Source organism: Arvicanthis niloticus, chromosome 8, assembly GCF_011762505.2.
Source record: "Arvicanthis niloticus isolate mArvNil1 chromosome 8, mArvNil1.pat.X, whole genome shotgun sequence".
Lineage (NCBI taxonomy): Eukaryota > Metazoa > Chordata > Mammalia > Rodentia > Muridae > Arvicanthis > Arvicanthis niloticus.
The window spans coordinates 63,203,493-63,229,866 of NC_047665.1; the positions used below are offsets into that span (position 1 = coordinate 63,203,493).

The 26,374-nt window shown below is 43.2% G+C and overlaps 2 protein-coding genes across 2 annotated transcripts; both read left to right on the forward strand.

Annotated features, from left to right (window-relative positions):
• Positions 1 to 77: 77 nt before the first annotated feature.
• Positions 78 to 24,517, forward strand: Hspa14 (heat shock protein family A (Hsp70) member 14). The gene is made up of 14 exons (XM_034510838.2): positions 78 to 281; positions 1,703 to 1,783; positions 1,867 to 1,949; positions 9,900 to 9,948; positions 10,093 to 10,198; positions 11,240 to 11,330; positions 14,680 to 14,784; positions 15,737 to 15,898; positions 16,835 to 16,990; positions 19,066 to 19,168; positions 21,624 to 21,836; positions 22,228 to 22,401; positions 23,592 to 23,662; positions 24,301 to 24,517. The coding sequence occupies exons 1-14, from the start codon at positions 225 to 227 to the stop codon at positions 24,377 to 24,379; spliced, it is 1,530 nt and encodes a 509-aa protein (XP_034366729.1). The 5' UTR covers positions 78 to 224; the 3' UTR covers positions 24,380 to 24,517.
• On the forward strand, positions 3,714 to 9,946 carry Msantd7 (Myb/SANT DNA binding domain containing 7). Its single transcript, XM_034510840.2, has 2 exons — positions 3,714 to 4,441; positions 4,983 to 9,946. Exons 1-2 carry the CDS (start codon positions 3,880 to 3,882, stop codon positions 5,504 to 5,506), a joined length of 1,086 nt encoding a protein of 361 aa, XP_034366731.1. The 5' UTR covers positions 3,714 to 3,879; the 3' UTR covers positions 5,507 to 9,946.
• Positions 24,518 to 26,374: the final 1,857 nt, after the last annotated feature.

The following is a 26,374-nucleotide window of genomic DNA, read 5'->3' on the forward strand; positions in this document are numbered from 1 at the left end:
AAGGAGCGCGGAGTGATGAGCTAAAACTATTGGCTAACCGTTTTGATGAAAGGCGAAATCCTTATGCTGATTGGCTGCGACTCAGGAGGCCGGCGCAGAAGATCGGACGCAGTAGGCGGGCGGGAACGCGAAGTCTCCGCAGTGCCTGATGGGCTTGTTCCGAGGAGGCTAGTTGTAGCTGCTGAAGTGGTCCCTCGTTGAGCTGCCGTGGTCTCTGCCGCCTTATGGCGGCGATCGGCGTGCACCTGGGCTGCACATCAGCCTGTGTAGCTGTCTACAAGGTGAGACTGGAAAGCTGTCTCCGGGTTTCGTGGCGGCTACTCTTATTCTCTGGGCTCCGGTCATCGGCCCGGGAACCGGGCGTGTAAGCAAGTGGCAATGTTGCGGGTTCCCGGCTCTCCCTCCACGGCCAAGCACGCTGTGTGGAGGGTGGATGCGGAGAGCGGCACCTCGGATACTCCTGGATGTCCTCCTGGACGTCGGGGCTGCTGTCTCCTTTGAGGAGTTCTCGAGACGAAAAGGCCACGGGATACCCAGAGTAGTCTTCTCAAGACCTAAAGCTTGCAGGGTGCACTTAGGAACCCGGGCCATAAGATGCATAGAAGAGTCCAGAAGACGTCAGGTCTCCAGGATGCCTAGAAGAGAACCCGGGGCAGGGGACATCGTTCTTGTAAAGATGCCTAGAACAAGCCTGGATGCCAGGACCCCCTGGATGCCAGAGAGGTCCTAGTGACGATTGACCGCAGAGTCCCTAAGAGGTCACAGTGACGTCACGGGTTCAGGGTTCCCTGAGGGGAGGTATTTGGAATTAATGTGGAACTGCGCTCGAGAGAAGGGTACCTAGTTAATAATTGTCACTGCTGTACACACTTGATGATTCTAGAACTGCGAACTTGACAAGGAACTATGGCTGTTTTTCTCCTGAATATCGATGCAGGAGGAACAATGCCAAGGAATTTACCCCTGCTAGCTTTGGGTTTAAGCCTTATGTGGCTCCTTTATAAGGAAAGTCCCACGGGAGTAGCTACTTCATTTGTAGGTAAGCAGGGGGAAAAGCTGCATTTGTGGGAGAATCATGTAACCATGCTTTCTGGGTATAGAATTTATGTATACGTTTGATCCAGCTTACTGTGCAGAACTAAACGGGAAAATGCATGGAGTAGAAACCTTTTATTACAATATAAGAAACAAACAGTGGCAGTTAAAAGGCCAATTTACGAAGGACAATCTAAGGAAGACACTGGCGAAGGTAGTAAGGCTTTGCAGGGTGGAGCAGTCTGTGAGGACTGACCTGGTCGTCTTGTGCTTTATTAATTGTTACCCCCCCCCGCCCCGACCCCCCAAAAAAGGCCTTTTAGCAAGTCAATTCCGGAGTACCAAAATGTCTGATCTAGGAGTTATCTGAAGGAACCATTACCCAAGCAATTATCAGCCACTGTAAAAATTCCTAGTTTGCCAGGAATGTCTTGGTACTGAGGTCATGCAAAGGCGTTGAAATTCCCAAAGGAAAAGCAACCCCATAAATCCCAGTCACTGATAATTTACAGAAGATGACTTCAAGGCCTGAGTGGTCATCACTCAGGCACCTGAGCGAATGCCAGGTACAGTGGCTTTTCTAAAATTCCATTACAACCTGCAGGTATGTTCCATGAGATCGTGCACTCCAGTGTGAGAGAACTAACCCTCTCACGTCTTTCTTTAGGATGGCCGGGCCGACGTGGTTGCAAATGATGCGGGGGACAGAGTCACGCCAGCCATCGTTGCTTACTCAGAACGTGAACAGGTACCATCCAGTACCCTCGTTGGTGGTTCTTGAAAATAATGAAGAGTCACAAGCACTGTCGTTAATATGCTGCTCTTTTTCAGGTGGTTGGACTGGCAGCGAAACAAAGTAGAATAAGAAATATTTCAAGCACAGTCGTGAAAGTAAAACAGATCCTCGGCAGAAGGTATGACATAAAGTACTTTAAGGTGTGGTAGCTGGAAAAAAATTTGCTTGCACATTCTGGGCATAATGCTAAGGAAAGGAGACACTACAGTCTACTTAATGGCGGTTACTTTAGGGAGCGCCCCAGTGGGTTTGTTCAGAAGTTACTTCTAGTCATTTATGCCAGCCGTAAGTGCTTCTTTGGGCTTTGTGCATTCTTACATCTGCTTGAATGGAATGAACTGTAATCATTTTGTTGGAATTAGAAGGTTTCTTCTCTGCATGGTGATTGAGTTTTGCAAAATCCTTTCTCACTGGTCATAATTTCTGCAGCTACTATTGATTTTCCTCCTTGGGCCCTTTGTGACACTGTCTGGGAACTGACTTTTCCAGTTGACTCACAAATGTAATTGTTGGAGAAACAACTTACTTAATATCTTAAGAAGCAGGTCAGTCATCTGTTATGACTTTAATTAGAAGATTCCAGAGGCTTGCTTCCTCTGACTGTTGTGTCTTCAAATTATAGATTATCCTAATAATTAGGGCCCTTTCATTTTTTTCTGGAGTAGTAGTGCTGGATGCTTCGAGTGCTTTCACATCTGTGATGCTATTGAATCCTCTCGACAGCCCCATTACAACTGGTCGGCCAGGTACCATCCTTTGATGTTTACAGACCAGGACAGGGCACCCGGAATTTGTGACTTTCCCAAATTACAGTGGTGAATTAGATAAGCCTGCAGGTCGGGACTTCTAATCCTCAGCTCACCTCTGCCATTTTTATTTCATTTATTTAGAATGTAAATATTAGGCATTTCCTTGTGTTGAATTTAAAACTTGGAGATTGTTAATTAGATTTAACACTTCATTTACATAGGCATGTTTATTTCATGAGCTTGTTTACAGATGTTTCCTGTGTGATGATTACAGTCCCATATCCTTTAGCGTTGGTAGGTAGTACTAAGCATATTAAATAAGTTGGCATCAAATGTTTTTGAATCATACGTAAATGGGGAGCTGTGATAGCTCCTGAAGCCAGAGTCATTGAGGAACCAGTATTTTTTAAATACCTTCCCCCTTGGGAGATAATTCTAGTTTCTTGTGAGAGAAAGCGGAGGTAACCAGTATATTATTAGAGTCACCGTTTCTGTCAGTGGTACTGTCCTACAAGACTCTACCTGAGCACCACAAGCAGAACACTAATGTTGATTCAGTCAAGACAGAGAACGTTTCTATATGGATCCCGCAGAAGCCAGTGATGTATGAATTTGTTTCCTTGATGCTGTCAGGACTGTCATTTATCACATTATATACTTTGTATCAGCAGATCAGCTTAAGCTGGCTTTTCTGGCCTTGAACGTTAAGTCCATTTAGCAAGAATGCAGCCATGAGTCAGATAGGTAAAACATAGACACACTACAATAAATGGGCTACAGTCAGCAAAAGTCCAGTACCATTCAAACATACCACTAGGCCACAACCCTGCCAATACTTCTCTTGAGTTAGTTACCTCGTGCTCGGATTGTTTTTCTCCTCAGCCTAACTCCAGAACCAACCAGACATGGTTATCTTGGGTCTCAGCCCTGGATGCGTTTAGCCCTTTGTAGAAGAGCCAGTCCTTCTGTTACCAAGCCATTAAGCCCATTGTCCAGCACTTGCCATAGGTGGATGAACTCCCAAAGTCTTGGTGATAAGCCATGGGACCCACACACAGGTAGCACTGCTTATCTTGCTGCCAGGATGAACCTTACACCTGCCCTGTAACTCTCGTTCCCCTGTGGCCTTCCAGTCAGAAGTGCGGTCCTCAAACCTGCCTTCTCAGCAGTTAGCCTTGGGAGAAAAGAACCGGCTGGCTCCTGGAAACATGCTGAGAACACACATTTCTTCCCTACGCCTTCAAAACTGTGCCCGGTTGCCCAGGAGTTTGCTTCAGTAGCCTTCCTTCCCTGCCCGCAATGGCCACCACCAATAGCAGTGCGGGCATCCGTTGGTCCAGACAGGAGACAGGAACTCTTCTCTCCATACTAGGCGAGGCGGAGTACATCCAGCGCCTCCAGACTATGCATCACAATGCAGATGTCTATCAGGCCGTGTCTAAGAGAATGCAGCAGGAGGGCTTCCACCGCACCGAACGCCAGTGCCGATCCAAGTTTAAAGTTCTGAAGGCATTGTATTTAAAGGCCTATGTTGCCCATGCCACAAGTATGGGGGATCCACCGCCTTGCCCATTTTATGATACATTGGACCAGCTTCTTCGAAATCAGATAGTGACTGACCCAGACAACCTAATGGAGGCTGCTGCTTGGGCCAAGCACTGTGATCAGAATTTGGTGGCCTCTGACAAGCCAGGGGAAGAGGGAACCAGCATTCGGAAAGCGGAAAGGACACAGGCAGCTTGCCATCAGCGTATTTTACAAACAGTTAAGGAATCAGATGAGGATTGTCATCTGAGCATCGATGACCAGATGCAAGAAGCCAGTGACCTTGAGGACTCCTGGGATGAATCCTCAGGTGCAGGTAACTCCCAAGCATGAGAGGGACTGGGTCTTAGAGTCACTTGGTCCCAGATAGTGTTAAAAGTTAGGATAGCGCCCTCTTGAACATAACTCTCATTTCTGTCTCATTGAACCTGCTTTTTAAATAAAGTACTCCCAAGTTTTTAGCTATGATCCTGGTATGTAGTCAAACTTCACACGTAAAGACATGGTCTTTCAAAGCATCCTAGTTTGGGCATTATTTGTGCATGGTAGGCAAGTGCTCCAACCCTGAAGGATTTGTCTGGCCTTGGGCATCATTTGTAATGGGTACTTAGGACTACGTGGCCGAGAAATGAGTTGGATAGCCACATGAAATGCATCTTGGGGAACTCACAGTCATTTTTATAGCTGGTTAAAGAAGCCAAAATATCCAGATTATAGAATCATTTCCCCTTTTTCCCTTGTGGAGAGAAGTCTTCCCAAGAACTACATACTTTTGTAAATGTGTCAGCTTTTTGCTGGCTGCAAGCATTCCCTTAGCTGGAATGTCCTCTTTGCAACACTGTGGCTTTGTCTTTCAGGGTGCTCTCAAGGGACCCCCAACTACAGCAGCTCCCACCACCTTTTCAGAGGTGCAGCTGCTCCCTGTCAGAGCAGCCCCATGACCAGACTGAGTGTGTCAGGGGAATGCAGTCCCTGCACCAGCTCCAGCGGGAACCCTCTTGGGGCAGCCTCCACAGCACAGCTTCCAGGTCCCTCTTCCAGAGTTGCTTTTCTCTCTGGTGGGGAGAGACCTCTGACCAGTGAGCCCCCTCCACGGTGGGCGAGGCGAAGAAGGCGCTCAGTGGCCAGGACCATTGCAACTGAGTTGGCAGAAAACAGGAGGTTGGCACGAGAACTCTCCAAGAGAGAGGAAGAGAAGCTGGACAGGTTGATTGCTATTGGCGAGGAGGCCAGTGCCCAGCAAGACACTGCCAATGAGCTGCGCAGGGATGCTGTCATTGCCGTCAGACGCTTGGCGACAGCAGTGGAAGAAGCAGCTGGGGCCTTCCAGCTAGGGCTTGAGAAGTTGCTTCAGAGGTTGATTTCAAATACCAAAAGCTAGGAACTGATTGAATGGATACATTTCCCAGTCTGTTTCCAACAACCACCTTCTGGAACGATGGCTCCTTTTCTGTATCTTTAGAAAAAAGGAACAGATGAACTGTTAATACGCAGAAGAATAGTGTAGGTCCTGGTTCCGGAGGAGGTCCCATGAGGATCTCTGGCCCAGCTGGGGACAGGGTGCAAGCAGGGATAGTCCCCTATTGCTGCTGTCCGACGATCTCCAGCCTGACCTGGTGCAGAAGGTCTGGGCCAAAGGGGAGAGAGTGCTGCCTTCGACCTCATCTCCACCCGATTGTCCTCTCAGTGCCAAGCCTGTCTGGGCAGCGGGGAGGGGAGAATCCTGAAGGCATTTCGGGAGAGCGGACCTCTTTCCTGGTATTACAGCCTTTGCTGGGCTGGTGAGGTGCCGCCAGCTAGCTAGCAGGGAGGAGAGCGAATTATACGCCCCTCCCTCCCCCCCCCCCCCTTACACAGCTCTTACTGAGCCCTGCTGGCTAGAAGAGGGGAGGCTCCAGAAGGCTCCTGGGGAACGCAGATCTCTTCCTAAGTGTTACAGCTCCTGCAACAGAAACTCTCGGACAACGGGATGATTCTTGCACACCCTTTTACTTCTCCTGAGCTAGCTCAGTATATACAGTATTGGGGTGGGCTAAGGTCTGGCAACAGATAACCCCTATTGGCTTGATCTGAGAGCTTGGGGATGCTTCATCTACATACATGTAGGAGAGACTGAGGCACACTATTCCTACCTGACCAGTGGCCATAGACCTCTCTGTGGGAGGGGATTGGGGGGGGGGGGCGGCTGAGACTGAATGAAAAGAGCCAGGCCCCAGGATGCATTTGCATCAGTCCATCTCCAATCTACTTGTAGCTGGTAGCCTTTGTTTCTATTAGCCGGTGTTTTGTTTGGGCCCTGATGTATTGAGAGCAAGCCTAGGTCCAGAGTAACTTTTCTGCAAGTGATGTAAACAAGAGTTCGTAGGGTTAGTGGTTGTGGTGAAAGAGAGCAGCTCCCTTAGCCTGGAGAATGCTAGAAGTAGTAGGGACCTGCCCAGAGATAGTTCTCTTTAAGCTCAAGCCCCGAGCAAGCGCACTCCCCTGACCCAGGCACGCTTCCTTGAGAGGAGGTGGTAACAGTAAATCACGGCCCTGCAAGGTGATTGGCTGTCACTGAACTAGTTCGGAGTGGGTCTTGTAGAACTCTAGAATCAATCCCAGGTAAGAATCCTGGGGATTTAAATGCCGTGTCGCCATTCAGAAGCCAGGGAGAAAATGAACAGGTGTGTTGAGAGAGATTTTGGGTTTTGGAGTGGGGCAGGGGAGTGTCACATTGTAGTCAGGGGCTTAGTGGAAGCTGGAAGTTTGAATTAGTAAAGAAAAGGACAAAGAAAGAAAGAAAGCCAGCCAGCCAGCCAGCCCGGTGGGACCTCCTGGAACCTGGAGTAGGTGGCAAAAAGCAAGCTGCTGCCGAGTGAACGCTGGCTACACAAGTGGAGTGGATTGTGGAGTACGAATTGGGCTAGACCGCCCAACTCCAGCCCTGCCACAAGTGCTGGCATTGGGTGCAACACTTAACCTTTTTATGCCTCGATTTCTTTTATCTCCAAGTTGAAGAATGTCTGCCACATCATTTTGATAGTATCGTTCAGTTCTGGAATTTTAAACAAGGGTAAAGATGGAGGTGAGCTACTTACAGTATTTCCAGTCAGTGGCTACTATGTTTGAAATACTGTTTATGATTGTATTTAAAGGCACCCTCTATAGTATGGACATTTATCACTGTGCTGGTGAAAGCTCTAAGCATCATACCGGATGGATACCCACTGATGCCTTTCTGTCCTTGAAGTGGATATAATAAGTATTATTTCTTGTTTGAGGCCATGATGGAAAGGTACATATCTTTTGTAACCAAATAAAGCTAATGTAGATCATAGTTTTCTGGGGAAAAAACAAACAAACAAACAAAAAAAACAGAGAAGTACTTTTAGGAGACCTAGACCTACGCCATAAGGATCTAATGGCGGCAGTGTGCGGATGGGCATCTGTCTGATGTGAGAGACAGGCTGGAGCAGAAATGGAGTAAATTTGAGGTATTTTGAAAACCCTAATGGGCAGAGTAACCAAAATAAGACCTCAAGGTCCTGAAGAGTTAACAAGAACACATGCAGAACAACAAAGGAGACAGTGCACGGTGCAGGCCATGTGCAAGAAGGCAGGCTGGAGTCCTGCCTGAGCTTCAGGCCTACCTTCTACCTCCTCCCACAAGCCTTTCACCATTCTGTAACTCAGGTTTTTCCTCTAAAGTGGGAACTAACAATTGCCCATCCTACCTACCTCACAGGGGTGTTGTGAGGACCAGTGCACAGATAAACGGATGTACAGTTAGAGCTGTAGACACTGGGGTGTAACAGGAGTGGGGAAGGAGACCCCACAGCACAGGAGTGCTGGCGTTGCCAAACCCAGGGCCCTGACCACTGTAAGAGGTACTTGAGGATAAGGTGGGCACCATTGCTCTAAGACTCCTGCAGGGCACAGTGTGAACGAGGTAGCAGAGCAGCAGACCACCTTTGTCATGTAATTTAATCCTGCTGTAGACTAATAAAGTTTTGACTTCTGTGCAGTGTGGGTCTGTCCACTACTTCCTACTGGTAACTGATTGTTTGTCACTTCCATCCAGTTTCCTGTGTGTCTGCATGTGAGACTCCAGTTTCAAGTTATGTATGTCTCGCCCCCTGTGCCTACATGTGTATCCTATACCCAGATGAAAGCAGCCCTCTTTGCATGACAGTTAAGAAATGAATTTCTAGAGTTCTGTCAATTCCAGAAAATACCTTCCTTGAAAATGAACCTATGTTATCAGTTAATAACTTACACTCTATACAGTTGGTAGATGTTCCTGGACAATTAAATTCTGTTCTGAACACATGAGAATTATCTGAAACTTAGGGCACTGGTACAAATTCCTACTCTGGAGATGTTTTGTCCTTTCCTTCCTTAAAATATCTAGGATGAGGTCCAGAGATTTGGAAAACATGAAGGCCAGGCAATTTCATGAAAAAATAATTTCCTAAACCCAACACTGTAGATCTGGTTATTGGCCAGTTAGATCATTAATCAGCTGTGACACTTGGGTCAAGCTTCCTACCTCTGGCCTCTACTAATTCATTCGCAAATTAATTTTTTTGGTGATATAAGGAAGGTAAGATGAACCTGCATGTGATTCTAGAGTTCTAAACCAAATGAGCCTATTTTAAACCCTCAGATGGCAGAGGTCAGGGTTCTCAAATGACTCCTGGCCCACTGTTGTCCACTATTAATTTTCAGCTATTAAACTTTTAAGGCTTTGTGTAGAGAACAGCTATAGCTCCTTAGAAGTCTGCTAGAAAGGTGCAGACTTGGGTTTTAATTTCTACATGAAATTAAGCCAAACATCAGAGTTCTTTAAAGAACAGAATTAGAGTAGTCATTTACCATGGTAGCAGAAGGCCGCTGGGGTGTAGCTGGGTTCAGGTCCTGGCCCTATTGTCCTGTAAGTGACTAGCCTTCCCTGAGCATGTCTCTGAAATAATGCACACCTAACCAGTTCCACTTGGTATTATAAGGTCTGAATGGGTAGTAAGTTTGGAAATGGTGACAGTTGCATCCATTGGTATTAACATCTTAGTAATATGCCCATTTTTCATTTTATACATGCATTTATTTGGTATTTTATATGAGGCATTAATCTATAATATCTTGGTGTATGCATACCTAGACTACAGCTTTCTATATACATTGTTCATACTTTTGCTCAACTTTGGTGTTGGGTGTTAATTTTCCTTTTGTTTGTTTGTTTTGTTTTGTTTTGTTTTGTTTTGTTTTTCGAGACAGGGTTTCTCTGTGTAGCTCTGGCTGTCCTGGAACTCACTCTGTAGACCAGGCTGGCCTTGAAGTCAGAAATCCACCTGCCTCTGCCTCCCAAGTGCTGGGATTAAAGGCATGCGCCACCACTGCCCAGCAGGTGTTAATTTTCAAGTATAAAAACCATGCAACAAATGTGGGGTAGGTGTTTACCCTGAGTTTAGTGTTACAAAAGTCTGTTGTATCTCAGTGGTTGGGTCTTGAATCGTGGGTATGAAAATGGAGGGTATAAGATCAGTGACTGTGTTCAAATTCAGAAATGTTTGGCAAGGTCAGAACTAGAAAGTTAATACTTTTAAATGTGATGAATAACAATTACAGCTGTTGTAAACCCTCCATTAAATTCAAGCTTCTGTGTTATTATTGAGCAGTTTAATAATTTTGTTGGTATATTTATCTGTCCAGTGGTATAAAAAGTACAGACTTCACCTTATGCGTCTACAATATTAATTTTTTAATGCTGAGATGTCTTTATATTTCCCTATGAACAGCTCTGCCGATCCACAGGCTCAGAAATACATCTCTGAAAGTAAATGCATAGTAAGTATGGTTCTTTTACTCTTTCCCCCTTACTCAAAGTCATGACATAGAGTGTTAAAAGTCATGACATAGAGTGTTAAACTAAAACTCACCTAAAGTCTTTCTTAAATTATTCTATATTTGACATAATTATAATTTTTTTAGGTCACTGAGAAAAATGGGAAATTGCGGTATGAAATAGATACAGGAGAAGAAACAAAACTTGTTAGTCCAGAAGATGTTGCCACACTGATATTCAGTAAAATGAAAGGTACTGCACAAAAATTAATAACATTTTATTCTGCAACTTCCTTTAAAAATATTTTCATTATTTATTTACATGTACATGTGTGTATGTCTATATATGTGCATGTGCCTGAGGTTAGAAACAGTCCCTGAAGCTAGAATTAAAAGCACTTGTGAGCTGCTTGATGTAGGTGCTGGGAATTGAACTCAGGTCCTCTGCAAGAACAATACGTGTTCTTAACCACTGAGCCACCTCTCCAGTCCCTAACTGTTAACTTTAAATGATCCCTTACAAGTGTAGGGACAGTGGTTCCCAGTGCTGAGGAGTTGGAGACAGATGCATGCGTGCGTGGGGCCTGCTGGCTGGCCATTTTGGCCTACTTGAGTTCTAGGTGTGTGCACGAACACACACACACAAAGATTTGAGGGGAAACTATGAGTGATTCCACAAATTAGCAGTCTAGATCTAAACTAGACTTTGCTTGAGTCTGCCCGTAACTTTCCAGGTAAGGACAGGCCATGCCTGAAATGCTTGGGACCAGAGGTACATAAAATCTCAGGTTTTTTTAAACTTGGGGATATTCACTTAGAATCCACCAGTTAAGAATACCTAGTTCCTGGGTGATGGCTCATGTGGGAGGCAGAGGCAAGCGGACCTATGTGAGCTCGCAGCCAGCCTGGTCTATAAAGTGAGTTCTAGGACCTACTCAGAGAAACACTATTGGAAAACAAAAAAAGAATCTTGAGAGGCAGGCAGTCCTTCTGATTCATGAATTTGGAACTAGGTCCCTGGACTCCTGTCTAATTTAGATCTTTGACAGTGCAAAGCTGAAGAGCCAAGCTCGGAAAGTCCCTGGGTCTGTGTCCACAATCTTCTTGAGACCCACAAGAAGTACTGTATGACTAAGAGCCATTGGGGGGAGTAGACGGTGGGGGTTGGGGGTGCAGAACCAGAACCCTTGTTTAGTGAGAAAATCTCAGGCTTCAATTAGGAAACTACAGAGAGCTTCATTGCCTAACTGTGTCGTCACAATATATTTATTTGTGTTTACTTTTGGATGTACAGAAACAGCCCATTCTGTCCTGGGCTCAGATGCAAACGATGTAGTTGTTACCGTCCCATTTGACTTTGGAGAAAAGCAGAAGTCTGCTCTGGGGTAAGTGTAACTAACTGTCTTAACATGGTTAGTTAAAAGAAACAGATCACACTCAGTAATAAAATGTGAAGTTATCTTTGGAAATAGCTTAGGAAGCATAGTATTTCATGGTAATGTCATTAATACTTTCTTTTCTGAAGCACCAAGAGCATTAGTATTAGACAGTGTATGCCCTCCTGCTGTTTTGACTACCAGGCTAAACTGTTGTTTAGGCATCATTTTGCCTGCCTCATGTACTTAAGGCTTATGTGGGGAATGCCTAAGAATGCTATAAAACAAAACAACAACAACAAAAAGGAACTATTGAATGGAATGGGTACTGTAAAGAAACTGAAACAGCCACTTCATAGGTAAAGGGAAGTTTATTCAGAACCACTGGGGTTGACCCTGGGAAAAGCAGAGGGAAGGAGGGGATTCCCAGGGCTTTAAGGGAAACACATTCCTGAGAGGAAGGGAACCAGTGAGCCAGCGTGGAGGGCCTTGAAGTGTGACAACACTTGTTGACTAGTGTAGCCACCAGTGGCCACAGATGAACTGGGTTCACCTGAAAGGGGGGCTGGAAATGAAAAGGAGCCAGAGGGGGTGAAAGAAGCATTAAGCCAAGACAAAGTTTTCTGATCAAGGCTCAAAGTTTAATATTGAGCACTGATGTTATATAGGGGCAGCCCACCTGAGCCCATCCTTTGTTTCAGCTGGATTATGTTGCAAAGCAGGCTCAGCAGGCAGTCTCTGCTTCTAAGTTCTTGCAGGAAGTTGCAAGTGTAAACAAAGTGGCTGACTAACCTAGGTGCTAAAGTTCTGTGTGGCATTCAGACTGCTCATGGCTGGGAAGGGCACAGACTAGTCTCTGACAGAGCCTAGAAGCTAGCATACACCTTGGTGTGCTGTTAGGCATCACAGGCTATGTCAACAGAAGAGCCAGAGGTCCCTCTTGCTAGAGAGAAGGAGCTACTTCCTTTTATAGAGTAGAAGTTATTTTCTTAAGTCCCTGAGGGAATGCTGGCTTTTGTCTAAATGCCAGTTAACACTAAAACCAAAAAACTTAGACTCTGCCCTCACAGGTGTCATGGGATGCAATTCATAGCTTGTGGGTCCTTACTCTGTTCCATAGAGTTCTGTCTGTACTTTGGTAAACAGAGAACTGCTGTATTTACTTGTGGGCCCAGAGGAAAGAAATTGGAAAATTCTGCAATGTTGTAGACATTTTTACTGCTTCCTAAAATGTGTAATCATGGGCATTTATTTGATTTCTTTATTCATCAAAAATTACTGATTTTTTTTTTTTACCTCCTAAATAAGGTACAGTGTGTTCAGGGTAGGGTACATAGGGATGAGTGGGGAGTGGCTCTGCCCTCAGCACTAACTCTCAGTGTGCTAGTGATTCAGAGGAGAATTTTCTGACCAATACGGAGACAAAGTACAGCTCCTAGACTTTCTGAGCCCAGAGACTCCCCAGAAGTGAACTTAAAAAGAAAAAAAAAAGGTATTTTTGAGAGATATCTTTTGCATTTCTATTTGTGTGTATCTGCGCATGTACAGTGCATATGCATTTGCTGGGACCTTTGGAGGCCAGAGAGCCCCAAGGTCACTCTCTACCTTATTTATCTCTTGAGATAGGCTCTCTCACTGATCCTGGCACTCACCATTTGCCTGGGCTATCTGGATATCAAGGATCCTGCCCTGCCACCTGACTTGATCATGCACATACTCTGTAGAGTGAAAAATTATAAAGGCCGTTTTATGAAATATGTGTAGATTTCTTTGCCCTTAGACCTTGGGCAGAAAAGTGCAGATTCCAGAACGAGGAACTGAAAATAAGATTTCAGGCCTTCATACCCCAGGACACTTGCTGGATGAATTACATTCCTCAAGCCTCAAGCAATAGGCCCACCTATGGGTGGAAGAGGCCCAAGGCAGGAAGACACATTCCTGACCATAAAAAATACAAGCCATCTAGTTGGGGCTATGACTGGAGGAAGTGAGAAATGTTTTGTAATGATGGTATAGGGGACAGTGACTTGGTAAGACCACATTTTTGAGAAGAATGAGTGTGCAGAGTGATTTTCACATGACTCTAGATCATTTGGGCTAGATTTGTCTAAAATGTTCCACTGTTCTTGGTTACCCCTCCCTCCCTTGGTCTTCCCAGTGCTATGTTCAAAATTTGTAAAACAACCAATCATGTGTAACCACGCAAAAATGCAACCAATCATGTATAACCGCGCGAAAATGCCTTCCTTTCCCCACCCCATGCTATAAAAGACCCCTTAGCCCGCCATTCAGGGCCAAACCTTGCTCTTGGAGCTAGAGAGCTTGTGGTTTGACCGCCGGCTAACTTCCCTAATAAAGCCTCTGCTGATTGCATCCAGGTATGATGGTCGTGATTTCCTGAGACTTGAGGAAGGGTCTCCCCAGTATGGGGGTCTTCAACTCATGCATGCACTGAAGTTACACGTACATACCCTGCCCCGCACTGAAGTTACAGACACACAATACCACACTTTTATGTGAGTGCTGGAGATTTAAACCCAGATCCTCAGGCTTGTGTAGCAGCCCTGTTTACTGACTGAACCACCCATAGCCCTAACAGGTTTTCTTTTTCTTACTCAATATAAGTACAAACCATTTTTATCAAAAACACAGAAACACAGGCTCTGCACAGGGCATTTTTAAACAGAAAGTAAGCTCTAGTCACTTCCTTCCTGAGGGTTCTGCTTCTGTTGGAATCTAAGGATTCAAACCCATGGGAAGTACTCTTTCAGAAATATCCACGGAAGAGAATCGCTGCAGTCACATGAGGTTTACTAGATGAATAGGTGGAACAACAGTAGCTGGTGCACCAGGGCCCTCCACTCTCAAGTGAGAAAGAGGAACCACAAGTGACCAAAAAGGATGGTTTATATACAAAGTTCACAGACAGTCGATTGCTTCTTAGACAATAAAAGAGATTTCAAACATCCAAGCCTGGTTTCCATCCAGTCTTCATCCCAATTTACAACCAGGCTCTATCCTAATTTACATCTGTATCTTGCTCCTGGGAGAATTCCTTTTAAGTGACTTTACCCAGGTGTTTTATTGTCTCTATCTTGGGTCTTTTGTGCTTTTGAAATGTTTATTCAAGCCCTTGGAATGTACCCCAGGAACAGCTAACACTTGAGTGTAAATTGAAACTCTGAACCTAAGAATCTTTCATGTTGAGACCTAAAATTTCATTTTTACAATTTATTCTCAAACTTCCTCGCACTGTGTCTTCTGGAGTATCATTTGCCAGAGCGTGAAGCTCTCAGTACAGCTACAAATGTATGAGTGTGTTGTGATCCACGATTCAGTGAGAGCAAATTGTTCACAGGGAGGCAGCTGGAGCCGCTGGATTTAATGTGCTTCGACTAATCCATGAGCCATCGGCAGCGCTCCTTGCTTACGGGATCGGACAAGACCACCCTACCGGAAAGAGGTAACACCGCATCTCCAGTTTGCAGTACAACTCTAGCAGCCCAGCAGATGGGAAAGCAGAAAAAGGAGAGGCTGAGGGTCTCTTGTCACCTCAGTTTGTCGTGGAGATTGGCTAATGTAGAGTGGTCCAGTTTCCAGCCAACACAGCACACTGTTGATCTCGCTCTGCTTCAGTTTCTAGACATGTTTAGAAACAGCTGGTGTTACTGTAACAGAATTGATGGCCACACATGTTAGAGAAATTAATTTAGATACGGTGTTAACTTTTCCAAATAGTTGGACACTGTCCAAATGTCTCATGGTCAGAGAAACTAATGTGTATAAATCACTAGGAAATTATTTTGAGGTAAACCAGATTAATGTAAAAATATTAAAAATGATGAGTTCTGGTATATATTTAAAGATATGAAGTGGGGAGTTGGTTTCTACTGTCCTGTGTTGGATCCATAGGCTCTGTTGTAGTAATTTGGAAAATATTTACAGGATAGTTGTATTTAATTCTTTTCAGATTCACCCCTTGTTTGATTTACTTGGAAAACTTAGTGTTTTGAAGTCTAGTTGCTCAGAAAAAAATAGATTCTTTAGTTAGCTAACTGAAAGGAGCTTTGATTTGGTTTCAGAAGAGCACGGGTTCAAGGCTCTGTCTAGCACAGATGACAGGAGACAACCTGATGACTCATGGGCTGTAGACTTTCCTCATTGTGGTTTAATTAATTTTTTATATGTATGAGTGCTCTATCTGCATGTACACCTGCGTGCCAGAAGAGAGCATCAGATCGCATTACAGATGGTTGTGAGCTACCTTATGGGAAAAGCAGCCAGTGCTCTTACCTGCCGAGCTACCTCTCTAGCCCTTATAAGTAGATTCAAATGAATGGCTTCAAAAGTTCAGTCTGCCTTTAAAATGTTGTGGTTCTCAGATGAGTTACCCATTTTTTTTCTTTCCTTTGAAGCAATGTTTTGGTGTTTAAGCTTGGAGGAACATCCTTATCGCTCAGTGTCATGGAAGTTAACAGTGGGATGTATCGGGTCCTTTCCACAAACACTAGTGACAACATAGGGGGTGCACATTTCACAGACACCTTAGCACAGTACCTGGCTTCGGAGTTCCAGAGGTGAGTGCCCAGTCCGGTTTGATTGAGTTTTCACTTCAATGGCTTTCTTGTTTTGGTTTGGTTTGGTTTGCCAGTTTAAACTTGTCCCTTTCCCCTCCCCCCCCCACCCCCACCTTTTTTTCTTTTTTCTTTTCTTCTTCAAGATTTCTGTGGCTGGAGAGGTAGCTCAGCCTCTTGTGGAGGAGCTGAACTCAGGTGTGATACACTTTGAACAGCTGAGCCATCTCTTTAGTCCCAGTGTTTTAAACTGTTCTGGGACAAAGGAAGATTAATTTTCTCATGTGGAAACCAGGTGTCTTCATCTGTAAATTGAATGTCCTTGGAAGCAGAGGCTGAGCCAGCAGCATCGCAGTGCACCTTTTAAGCCTAGCATCGGGGTGTACATTTGTAGCTTCAGCACTTACAAGGCAGGGCAGGGGATACTCAAGTTAAGGCTAGCTTGATTTTTTTTTTTAAAGGGTAATTTCACACATGAAATAAATACATGCACTGTTTTTTATTATAAAGAATGCTTAACAAAAACAGTTGATCGTTACTTTAGAGTGCCCACATTGCATATGAGAGACTTGAATTTTACACATTTTTGGGTGTGTGAGGAAGCACCATGAGCTCAGCACGTAGCTCCCATCAGACACAGTGACTGTGTGGTGACTGTAAAGGTAAGACATGATCTCCAGTCTGATTGTCTTGCCTGCTATAGACTCTCATATCAAAGAATAGTGTCTCATGGTTACTTAATACACCCATTCAAAATAGTATAAAAACATGTTTTTCCTGAAAAGACTCAGACAATATGCATAGAAAAGTTACAGAAGCATTAGAAGCCCCATCACTAGTATTTGATTAATTTATTATTGCCATAACAGTATTTAGAATTTGGTAGCATTAAATTATAAACGACCTGGGACCTTTATACTTCAAACGTTATGTTTTTAGGTTGTTCAAACATGATGTGAGGGGAAGTGCCCGAGCCATGATGAAACTGATGACCAGTGCTGAAGTGGCCAAGCATTCTTTGTCAACCTTGGGGAGTGCCAATTGCTTTGTAGATTCCTTGTATGAAGGTCAAGATTTTGATTGCAGTGTGTCCAGGTAAAACTGATACAAAAGTTAAGACATTCTGTGTGTGATTTTTCCAGTGTGCCGCTTTTCTTTCTGTCCTTGGTTATCTGTAGTGAGGGACTGTCACTGTCACTGTCTTCAGATGTGAGGGACTGTCCCTGTCTGTCTTCAGATGTGAGGGACTATCCCTGTCTGTCTTCAGATGTGAGGGACTGTCACTGTCTTCAGATTTGGAGCTCATTTTTACCAGACTAAATAGTTGTTTCAGTTTGATTCCAAAGTTCTTACTATGTATCTATCACTCTTTACTGAAGACTGATAGCTGTCTGCGCTCACTGTTTTGGCTAGGCTAGCTGGCCAGAGGTCCCCTTACCCCTTACTTCCCTAATGCTGGCATTACAGGCACATACTGCCATGCCCAGTTTATTATATGGGTGCTAGGGACTTGAACTTAGGTACTCACCCTTGCAGGGCAAATACTCTTGCCCACTGAGCCATCTCCTTGACCCTTTTTTTTCTATTTTGAGATAGGGTCTCATATAGCCCAGGCTAGCCTTAAACTCACAGTAGTGGAGGATAACCTTCTGTATCTACTTCCCTAGTCCTGGGACTGCAGGCATGTGCCACGGTGCCAGTAGTAGAACCCAGGACTTCATCCGTGTTAGCCAAACCCTCTACCAACTGAGCTACGTCCCTAGCCAATATTTTATGTTTTAATGATCTTCGTGACATTTAACAAACAGATTTAAAATAAAATTGTGTTTAGTAGCCATGTCTTCTAAATGACCCAAGACACTGCTTACAGGTGATTGCATCTTTACCCCAAAACCCAAGAGCCAATGATTAGCTGCTCCCGCACCTCTCCCATTGCACATTTACTAGCAACAACTCTAGTTAGCCTGTTGCAGTTTCGCCACATCTGACAACACAGTACTTTGAAGCACAGTTAGTACCTGGCTCTCCGGGTTTTTTTTTTTGAGTTCTCTTGACTAACTGTTTTGGGCATCTTCTCCATCTTTTTCTCATTAAACAGCTTCTTCCCTTCCTCTGGCTGTTCTGAAAATCCTGCTCCATGATGCTTAAATAAAGTCATGTTGGATGAAGGGAAACATTACAGATACTTCCCGAGGACATGTTGGATGAAGGGAAACATTACAGATACTTCCCGAGGAGCCCTTGTGGCTAGTGGCTAGCTCTTTAGTATGGCCCCAAGGACAGAAAATGTGTGATAGTACACGGAAGTCTCCTCAGAGGTTGAGAGTCTTCACATCGTTTCTATTTCTAGAATGCCTCACTGTCGAGTCTGTTCAAATACTCAGTGTGTGTTTGCTTATTCATGTCTGTGAAAAAGGAATTTATCTCAAACATTTTCAACCATAAAGTACATTTAGTATTTATAGGTAAGAAAATTTAAAATCACTCACCTGCATTTAAGAAATCAAGTTTAGCTCAGCAGGTAAAGATGCTTATCTGTCTCTATGTATGCATCATGCAGACACAAACAGTAAATGTAACAGACATTAAACACGTGGGATGTAAGAAGCCAACCTGCACTCTTGGCAGTTGTAGAATGTGCTGTGCATTTAATAGCAATTTCTGAATTTTTCTTGCTATTCATTAATAAAATGTGACATAAAAAAATGAATATGAAATGAGGCAGTCCAGCTTTCATGGATAGATGAGTCTCAGTACTCCATGTAAGTATGTGGCTTTCTCAGTGCAGACTCCATGTTGCTGTGACGTGATCCCAGGCTGTAAAGGAGTGAGTGTAACTGGGAATCCTGTGAGAGCTGGGACATGGAGAGAGGGAGACGGCCCGGTCAGTGGTTCTAGTGGGGTCAGTAGATTTACTGTTGGGCATGCTGTGAATTTGCTATCTTCAGCTAGTTTTTGAATGCTATGGGTCAGCCATGAGCAAGATGGCCCTCCCTTTGAATTGGACATAGCTATCTTCAGACATGTAGGTGAATAACTCAGGGACACAAATACACATACAAAGTGTCTAATAACATGCAAACCAGTTCTTGAGAGATCAGAGTTACTCTTCCGAGAAGCCAGACTGCACTCAGTGTTCACTCTGCCCTCTTCTCTGTCCCATACCGCAGAGCAAGATTTGAGCTGCTTTGTTCTCCGCTTTTTAACAAATGTATAGAAGCGATTCGGGAGCTTTTGTGTCAGACTGGATTTACAGCCAATGATATCAACAAGGTAATGCTTCATCTTTTCCCAGCTTCTTTTAGGGTCAGTTTCAGATTTAAAACTTGGGGAATAATGGTGTAGAAAGATATGTTTTGGGACTTTTGTTAATGTTTAATGATCTGGTGAACTCATATATGTATGTGTATGTTCTGTTTCTACACACACACACACACACACACACACACACGAACCAGACTAGTTCCCTCCCAGTATGTTTATCTACATGTGAGACAGACACATACTGAAGTATGTCCTCTGTAGCAGCACATGTGCTTGCTGGCAGTGACCATCAGCTCTGAGGTAGGTTCTGTCATCTGCCCCAGCTTAGGAAGTGAGACACTCAAGTGCAAAGGTAAAGTGATTTCCTGAAGATCTGGAGGTTAGGAAGGAGCAGAAGCAGGATTTAACCCAGATTCATTCCTGAATTTGGGGTAGAAAATGTAGGAGCATAGACAACTGCATCATGGGAAAACCCTCACCAGCAGAGATGACATCTGCTCTCCAGCATCTGCCTGCCTGGAACTCCCTTTCCACTTGCAGGCAGCCCTACCATGCTGTTTGACATCTCCCAAGCCAGTGTTACTCTTCTGTCACCTAGGGGCAGGCCACGTGGGAGCTTACAAAGTTTCCTTAGCTTCCTGAAGTTATGGCTTCCATCTGGAACACTTTCAGTTCAGTGGAAACAAACAGTGGCACTGTGGCGGTAGCTTTTTTGTCTGTGTCTTACTTTCTCTCTTGTAAGGAGGAGGCAGTACTTCACTGTAGAAGTAAGTGGTGTAGCTGATTCTGAGGGTTCCTGGGAACAATAACTAGAATGTCACCCCGGGAACATTCGGAAACATACTGTGGGTGATCAGTTAGTGTCGGTTCCCTTCTTTATTTGTCATGGGGCTCTGTCATTTAATGGTCACTGCAGTACAGCTCTGAATTGTTTGAATTGAAGTCGAGTATTCTTAAGCCTTAGACTGTTGCTGTGGATATAGGCTTTTAAGAATTTAAAAACCCAGAACTGTCTTTTGTCTGCTGCCCTTGCTGCAGTAGGAGCCCAAGTCGCCTGTCTAGCAGACTGTGGCTGGAGCTCTGCTCCATGGCTGCTCCCCTGCCTGGCTTCCCAGTCACAGGATGGAGGTTAAAGGAGCAGCCATGTGCAGTTCCTGCCCTGTGGAGTTGTGAAAGAGGATGAGCATTTAAGAACATCTGCTACCTCTAATGCTTCTGTGGTATGACAGTGCACATGGTTAGGCTCCTAGACAGGCCAGGCATGAGGGCCAGTCCTCTTACAGAGAAGGGGAGTGGACGATTGGGCTTTGTAGGCTTGAAAACATTTAATCCTCACAGAAGCCCTACAAGGTAGGCACTATCTGTCTACACTATCTACACTTGCAGATGGTTTATTTTATAAAGCACTGACACTACAGTAGTAAGAACAGATACTTAGCACCGTGTCTACGGTGCTGTGTGCCAAAAACTAAAACCTAGTTTCTTATGAGCTGTCAACATCATGGCACCAACATGTACTTTTCGTCCGAAAACGTTAAAAGCCAAATGTTTCCAGGGTTGGTTTTTTTTTTTTTTTGGGGGGGGGGGGGGGAGGGAGCTTACAGTTCACTGATAGTTTTTGTTGAATTATGGTAGCTTACAGTTTACTAATACAGCTTTTTGTTGAATATAAGATTTTTTTTTTAAAAGACATAATATACATTTTTGTTCTGTATTTACTAGGATTATAAAATTTTAAGAAAAAAATTCCCTTCCTAAAGGCGAACCCACATAAAAAAAACTCACCCCTCACCTGCAGAGAGGTGTGGTCCCTGTCTTGTTCCACATAGTCAAGAGCACCTGTGTTCTAACTGAGCTTTGGGGACAGTGAATTTTTTAGAGCCTCCATTAAAAGATACATAAGTAGTCGACGGTCTCCCTTCCCAGGCTGTGTGTGTGTTCAGCACTCTGCATATCCAGACTCGGATGATGACTGGATGGTGAATCGGAGAAACCTGGGGGATTTACAGAGTAGTTTTATATGAAGTTCTTCAGAGATGAGATTTAGTCAGCATACTAAGAGCTTAAAATGTTATATAAACATAAACAACTTTTTCTCAAGATTCTTGCTAGTTTTCTATGGTAGAGGCAAAAAAAAATGTACGGTGTAGTTTTCTTATAAAGAGATTAACGATGCTGGTTACAAAAATGTAGTGTATGTACACATTTTTATAAAATGTTGGGCTAGTACAGAATACTAATTACTTCTACTGTTCAGTTGACTTCATGATTAAACTGTACCATATTAATCTGTACCATATTAATTATAAGCCCAATATATATTGCTGGGCTGTATTTATAGTGTGATTCTGTATCTTAACTTTTTTGAGTGGAAAAGCTGATAAGCCCATTGTATATTAGGTAACAATATGTCAGACGTGGGCTCATGTGGTAGAGATGGCTCTTCCTATCCTTCGTGTTCTAGGTCGTGCTATGTGGTGGATCTTCAAGAATTCCAAGGCTGCAGCAGCTGATTAAAGATCTCTTCCCGGCTGTGGACCTTCTCAGCTCCATCCCTCCAGATGAGGTCATCCCTATTGGTGCAGCCATAGAAGCTGGGATTCTTGTTGGGAAAGAGAACACCTCAGGGGATGACTCTGTCATGATAGAGTGTTCAGCCAAGGATATTTTAGTTAAGGTGTGTTTAGTTTTCTATGCATTTACATAAAGTTACTACAAATTAATTGCTGTTTCATTTATATTATAACATGTACTAAGCCCTGTAACAAGTACAGTGAGAACTTTATGTTTAGACTAGTAATTATTTTTATGGGCTCTTTATGTTGTGTTGCTTAATATCTATGGAACATGTTGATTTCCTATAAAAATGAAAATACAATTTTAAACACTAGCTTCTAGCATATGTAGAGTGAGGTGTGTGTCGGTATGTAATTAAATATAGGGAGGTGGAACTGGGGGTTGTGCCTGGGTTTTTTCTCTGCCTACTTTCCAGAGTATGGACTAGGACTATGGGTTTCCATTACAGCAGGAGTAACGGGCTATTTTCATCTTGCTTTCCTGCGTCTTAGGGAGTGGATGAATCAGGTGCCGACAGATTCACAGTGCTGTTTCCCTCTGGGACTCCGCTGCCAGCCCGAAGACAGCACACGCTGCAAGCCCCTGGCAGTCTATCTTCTGTTTGCCTTGAACTCTACGAGTCTGAGGGGAAGAACTCTGCTAAGGAGGAAGCCAAGTTTGCACAGGTAAACACATAAAACTGGACATTACAACATGGTCGCAGGCAAATATTTCACTTTTCTTCCTGAAGTAGTTCGGTTAACATTTCCATTAACACAAAGTATATGTAACTCTGAAAACTAAGTTGCTTCTACTTACTCACTTTTTGAAAGTGAGAAGAAATAATTGGTAAGCATTATAAAACAATAATAATGAAACCATTTTCTGTTTACACTGCTTCTCTGTGCTCTTGGCTCATCTTAGTAATTGGGCAACTGGAAGAAGAGATTTTTCGGTTTGGTAAATACCAGATGCCATATGAGATAATGTTCAAACAAAACCACCTGCCTCAAGCTGTCCTCTGACCTTTACTCGCCTATCAAGGCTCGAGCCCATGCACATGTGCACACAAAATAACTAAGATGAAATAATTTTGTGAAAAGAAAATGGCAGGCTGGGCAATAGTGGGTGGTCACGCCTTTAATCTCAGCACTCAGGAGGCAGAGGCAGGCAGATCTCAGGGGGAGTTTGAGGACAGCCAGGGCTATACCCAGAAACCCTGTCTTAGAAAAAGAAAAAAGAAAAAGAAAGAAAGAAAAAGAAAATTGCAGAAGATGTATGGAACGAAGTTGGGAAGAGAATGTTTCTGTGTTTCCATATGTTCACACACCCTTTCCAAGTGAGTCACAGGACAATGACTTGTGAAATCATTAAACTTGATCTTGGCAGAGTCCAGGGCACAATGCCAAACTTCTAACTGGGTATATTGGAACACCTGTCTTTCAGAAGCTAAGAAATTACAGACTTTAATAACACTCTTCCTGACAAATGTTACCCCCAAATTCTGTATATTTCTTTTAAATGGATAGCATTCCAAGTCTATACAGAAAGTATGCTTGGGGGCAATCTGTTACTATGGGTAATGACTTTTTTACCTCCAAAAGTAGTCTGGTTTTTTGAGGACAGTACTTAACAACAATCATGTTAATTGGATGTGACATAAAAGAGGGACAGATACATTAATTGTCTTATATCCTTCTTCTAAAGGAGATAGAAGCCTCTTAACAAGTCTTAACTCTTTAATTTCTGAATTCTCTAAATGGTAAGATAGTTGGAAACTGCCCCATTGTAAAAGGTTTGTTTTGGTCAGAACTTTGATCCTTTACGGTAATAAAGTACTGAATTACCTTTGTTTGTTTTGTTTTTGCACAAACAGGTTGTACTTCAGGACTTAGATAAAAAAGAAAATGGATTGCGTGATATATTAGCTGTCCTTACCATGAAAAGGTACAAAATGAAATGTTTCCAACATTATGAAGATTCTCTGGAACTTGATCCCTTTAGAGTTTGGCTAAATTATCATTCTAGGCAAATCATTTGTTAACAATGCAGTGATTTTCCTAATGAGAGCTTCTATTTTAGAAAAGAGTGTATATCAAGTAATTAACAGCCTTGTGGGTCTTCTCTTTTCCCCATTCATCTCTATGGGAAAACTCCAGGAAATTTGTTAAATTCAGCTGTTGTCATTTGTTTCCTAGCAAGGCCATCTTGTCATTGTTCATTTCAAGGAAAAGTTTTCATTTGACTTTAGGAACAATATAGTCTGTAAACCATATTTAGATAGAATATCGAACTCATAGGAATGGGCTTGCCATAGGCTGGGTTTGGAGTTGGCATGGCCTGTCTTGAGCTTTGTTAAGTCTTGAGCATTTATTGTCTTGGATTTCCAGGGAATATAGCTATGATCTCAGAGGTCGAGAAGGAAATCTCAGAGCCTTCTAGAAAAGGCACATGCCAAATTTAAAGACACTGAGCTTGTGTTTAATCTTTATCTTAAGAAAATTCTGGAAATTTCCATGTCCTCTTCAAAGACTTGGTGTTCATAGAAACTGAGTTTTATGAAACATATTTTCTGTCTGTCTTAGGGATGGATCTTTACAGGTGACGTGCACAGACCAAGAAACTGGGAAATGTGAAGCCATCACTGTTGAGGTTGCATCCTAACTGTTCAATAAACCAAGACATTTTTTAGAACTGTAATATCAACATTATTTGGTTTTGTGTATAAGTGTTGTTTATAATAAACTGCTTTTTCAATAAAGGTATAAGCTATGTTTCTATTAAAATACAGTTCATTATTAAGTACTGGAGTCTTTGTTTTCTTTTTCATATAAGATTAATGGAATATAGGGAAGCTACTTAAGATGTAAGTTGATTTAATTGAAAGAAAATTTACTGAAAATTTAGAAGTTTTAAATGTTCTAGTTTGAAAGATTTTTGTTGGTTTCTTGATGAACAAGAGCATTTAAATCCCTTTCATAGTAATTGAGAACAGTTGTAGACAATAGTGTATTAAATTCTTCATTACTGTGAAAGGAGGACAGGTTTATATCGATTATGGTTTCAGAGATTTCTTTCCATTAGAGGGTATGGTACCACAGCTCACATCATTGTAGACTGGAAGCAGACAAGGGTATAGGAAGGAGCCAGAGCAAAATAAATCTCCTAAGACACTCACTTTAACTGTTTCACCCCTTACTTCCCACCCTGTTCCCAATAGTGCCATCATGAAGTTGTAGAGTGTGGGAGCACTCCCCTGATCTCATCACTCAGGAGGCAGAAGCAGGCAGATTTCTGTGAGTTTGAGGCCAGCCTGGTCTACAGAGCAAGTTCCAGGACAACCAGGGCTACACAGAGAAACTCTCAGAAAAAGGAAAATGATAAACATATTTACATATTTCTAGTACACTATGGTATTGAGTAACTATATTCCTAAAGAAATGCAGGCATAAAGAGCCTGGCCAAAACCTGCTAAGGCAAATACTACATACTTTTAGTCTGAGTTTTGAAGCCATCCTGGATACAGAGTTCTAGGACAGCCAGGGCTATATAGAAAATACACAGAAACCTTGTCTCAAAAAACCAGGGGGTGGGATCAGGGATAAGGAAGCCCTATGTGAGTAGAGTGCCTCAGGGGTTCAGCAAATTCACACATTTTCACCTGTGGGGCTGCAATAGATGGGGTCTCAATGATTCCTGAGGTGGCATCAAGTCACTTTTCTTATTTGTATAAAATACTTGGCTTCTTTTTAATAATCTCTTGCCAACCCTTTCTTTGATCCAACTCCTACTTTAATCAAAATCTTATTTTCAGTCATTTCTGTACTTTGCTTCCCATTCTTACTATAAATATGACTAAAGGCATTGAGCAAAAGTCATACCATAGACTATTCGACTACATTAATTTTTTTCTACCAAATTAATTAGCAAATTACTCTTTAATTCAACCCCATAAAAAAGTCTTAGGGCACAAGTAAGACTATAGGCGAGTCTTTGAGAAGAGGTGGGATCTAATCTGCTTCCCAGTAGAGTTTCATTACCATCTGAACCTCCTGAGCCACACTACTGTCCATGTTCGAGTTCCCAGAAGAATTGCCCATTTAACTGCTTACTCTACTCTAGCCTTCATTTCTAGATGTTTGCAAATTCCTTACGTATACCAATCCCAAAGGTGTACATCCAAGGTGAATTACATCATTAGGTAACAATACAGCAATGACTCTGCCTTAGTACCAATTTTCTGTTAGTTTTCTCAGCAGTGTGACAGACTACCTGACATTACCACCTTAAAATGAAGAAGGATCTATTTAGCTCATGGTTTAGGGATTTCAATTCATCATGGTTGGGACAGTGAAAGGGCAAGACACAAGCCAGAAAGCAAACAGAATACTGTGAAAAGCCAAAGTAAGATACACCCTCTAAGGGTATGAGGCAAGCTCCCAGTGGCTACTCAGTGTTAGGACTAAAAGGTCTCCGAGTGTAAGGGAGGAATTACTTATTTTGGCTCTTCTTGCTTCTGAACTCATGGGAGACCAGATATAATAAAGGAGTATAGATAAGTGACTGCTGGCCACATGGAGTGGGCAACTTATCTAGATTCCTCCCCCACCTCCTTTCTGCCAAGTGAAGAGTTGACATTGATTCTCTCCTTGGTTCCCA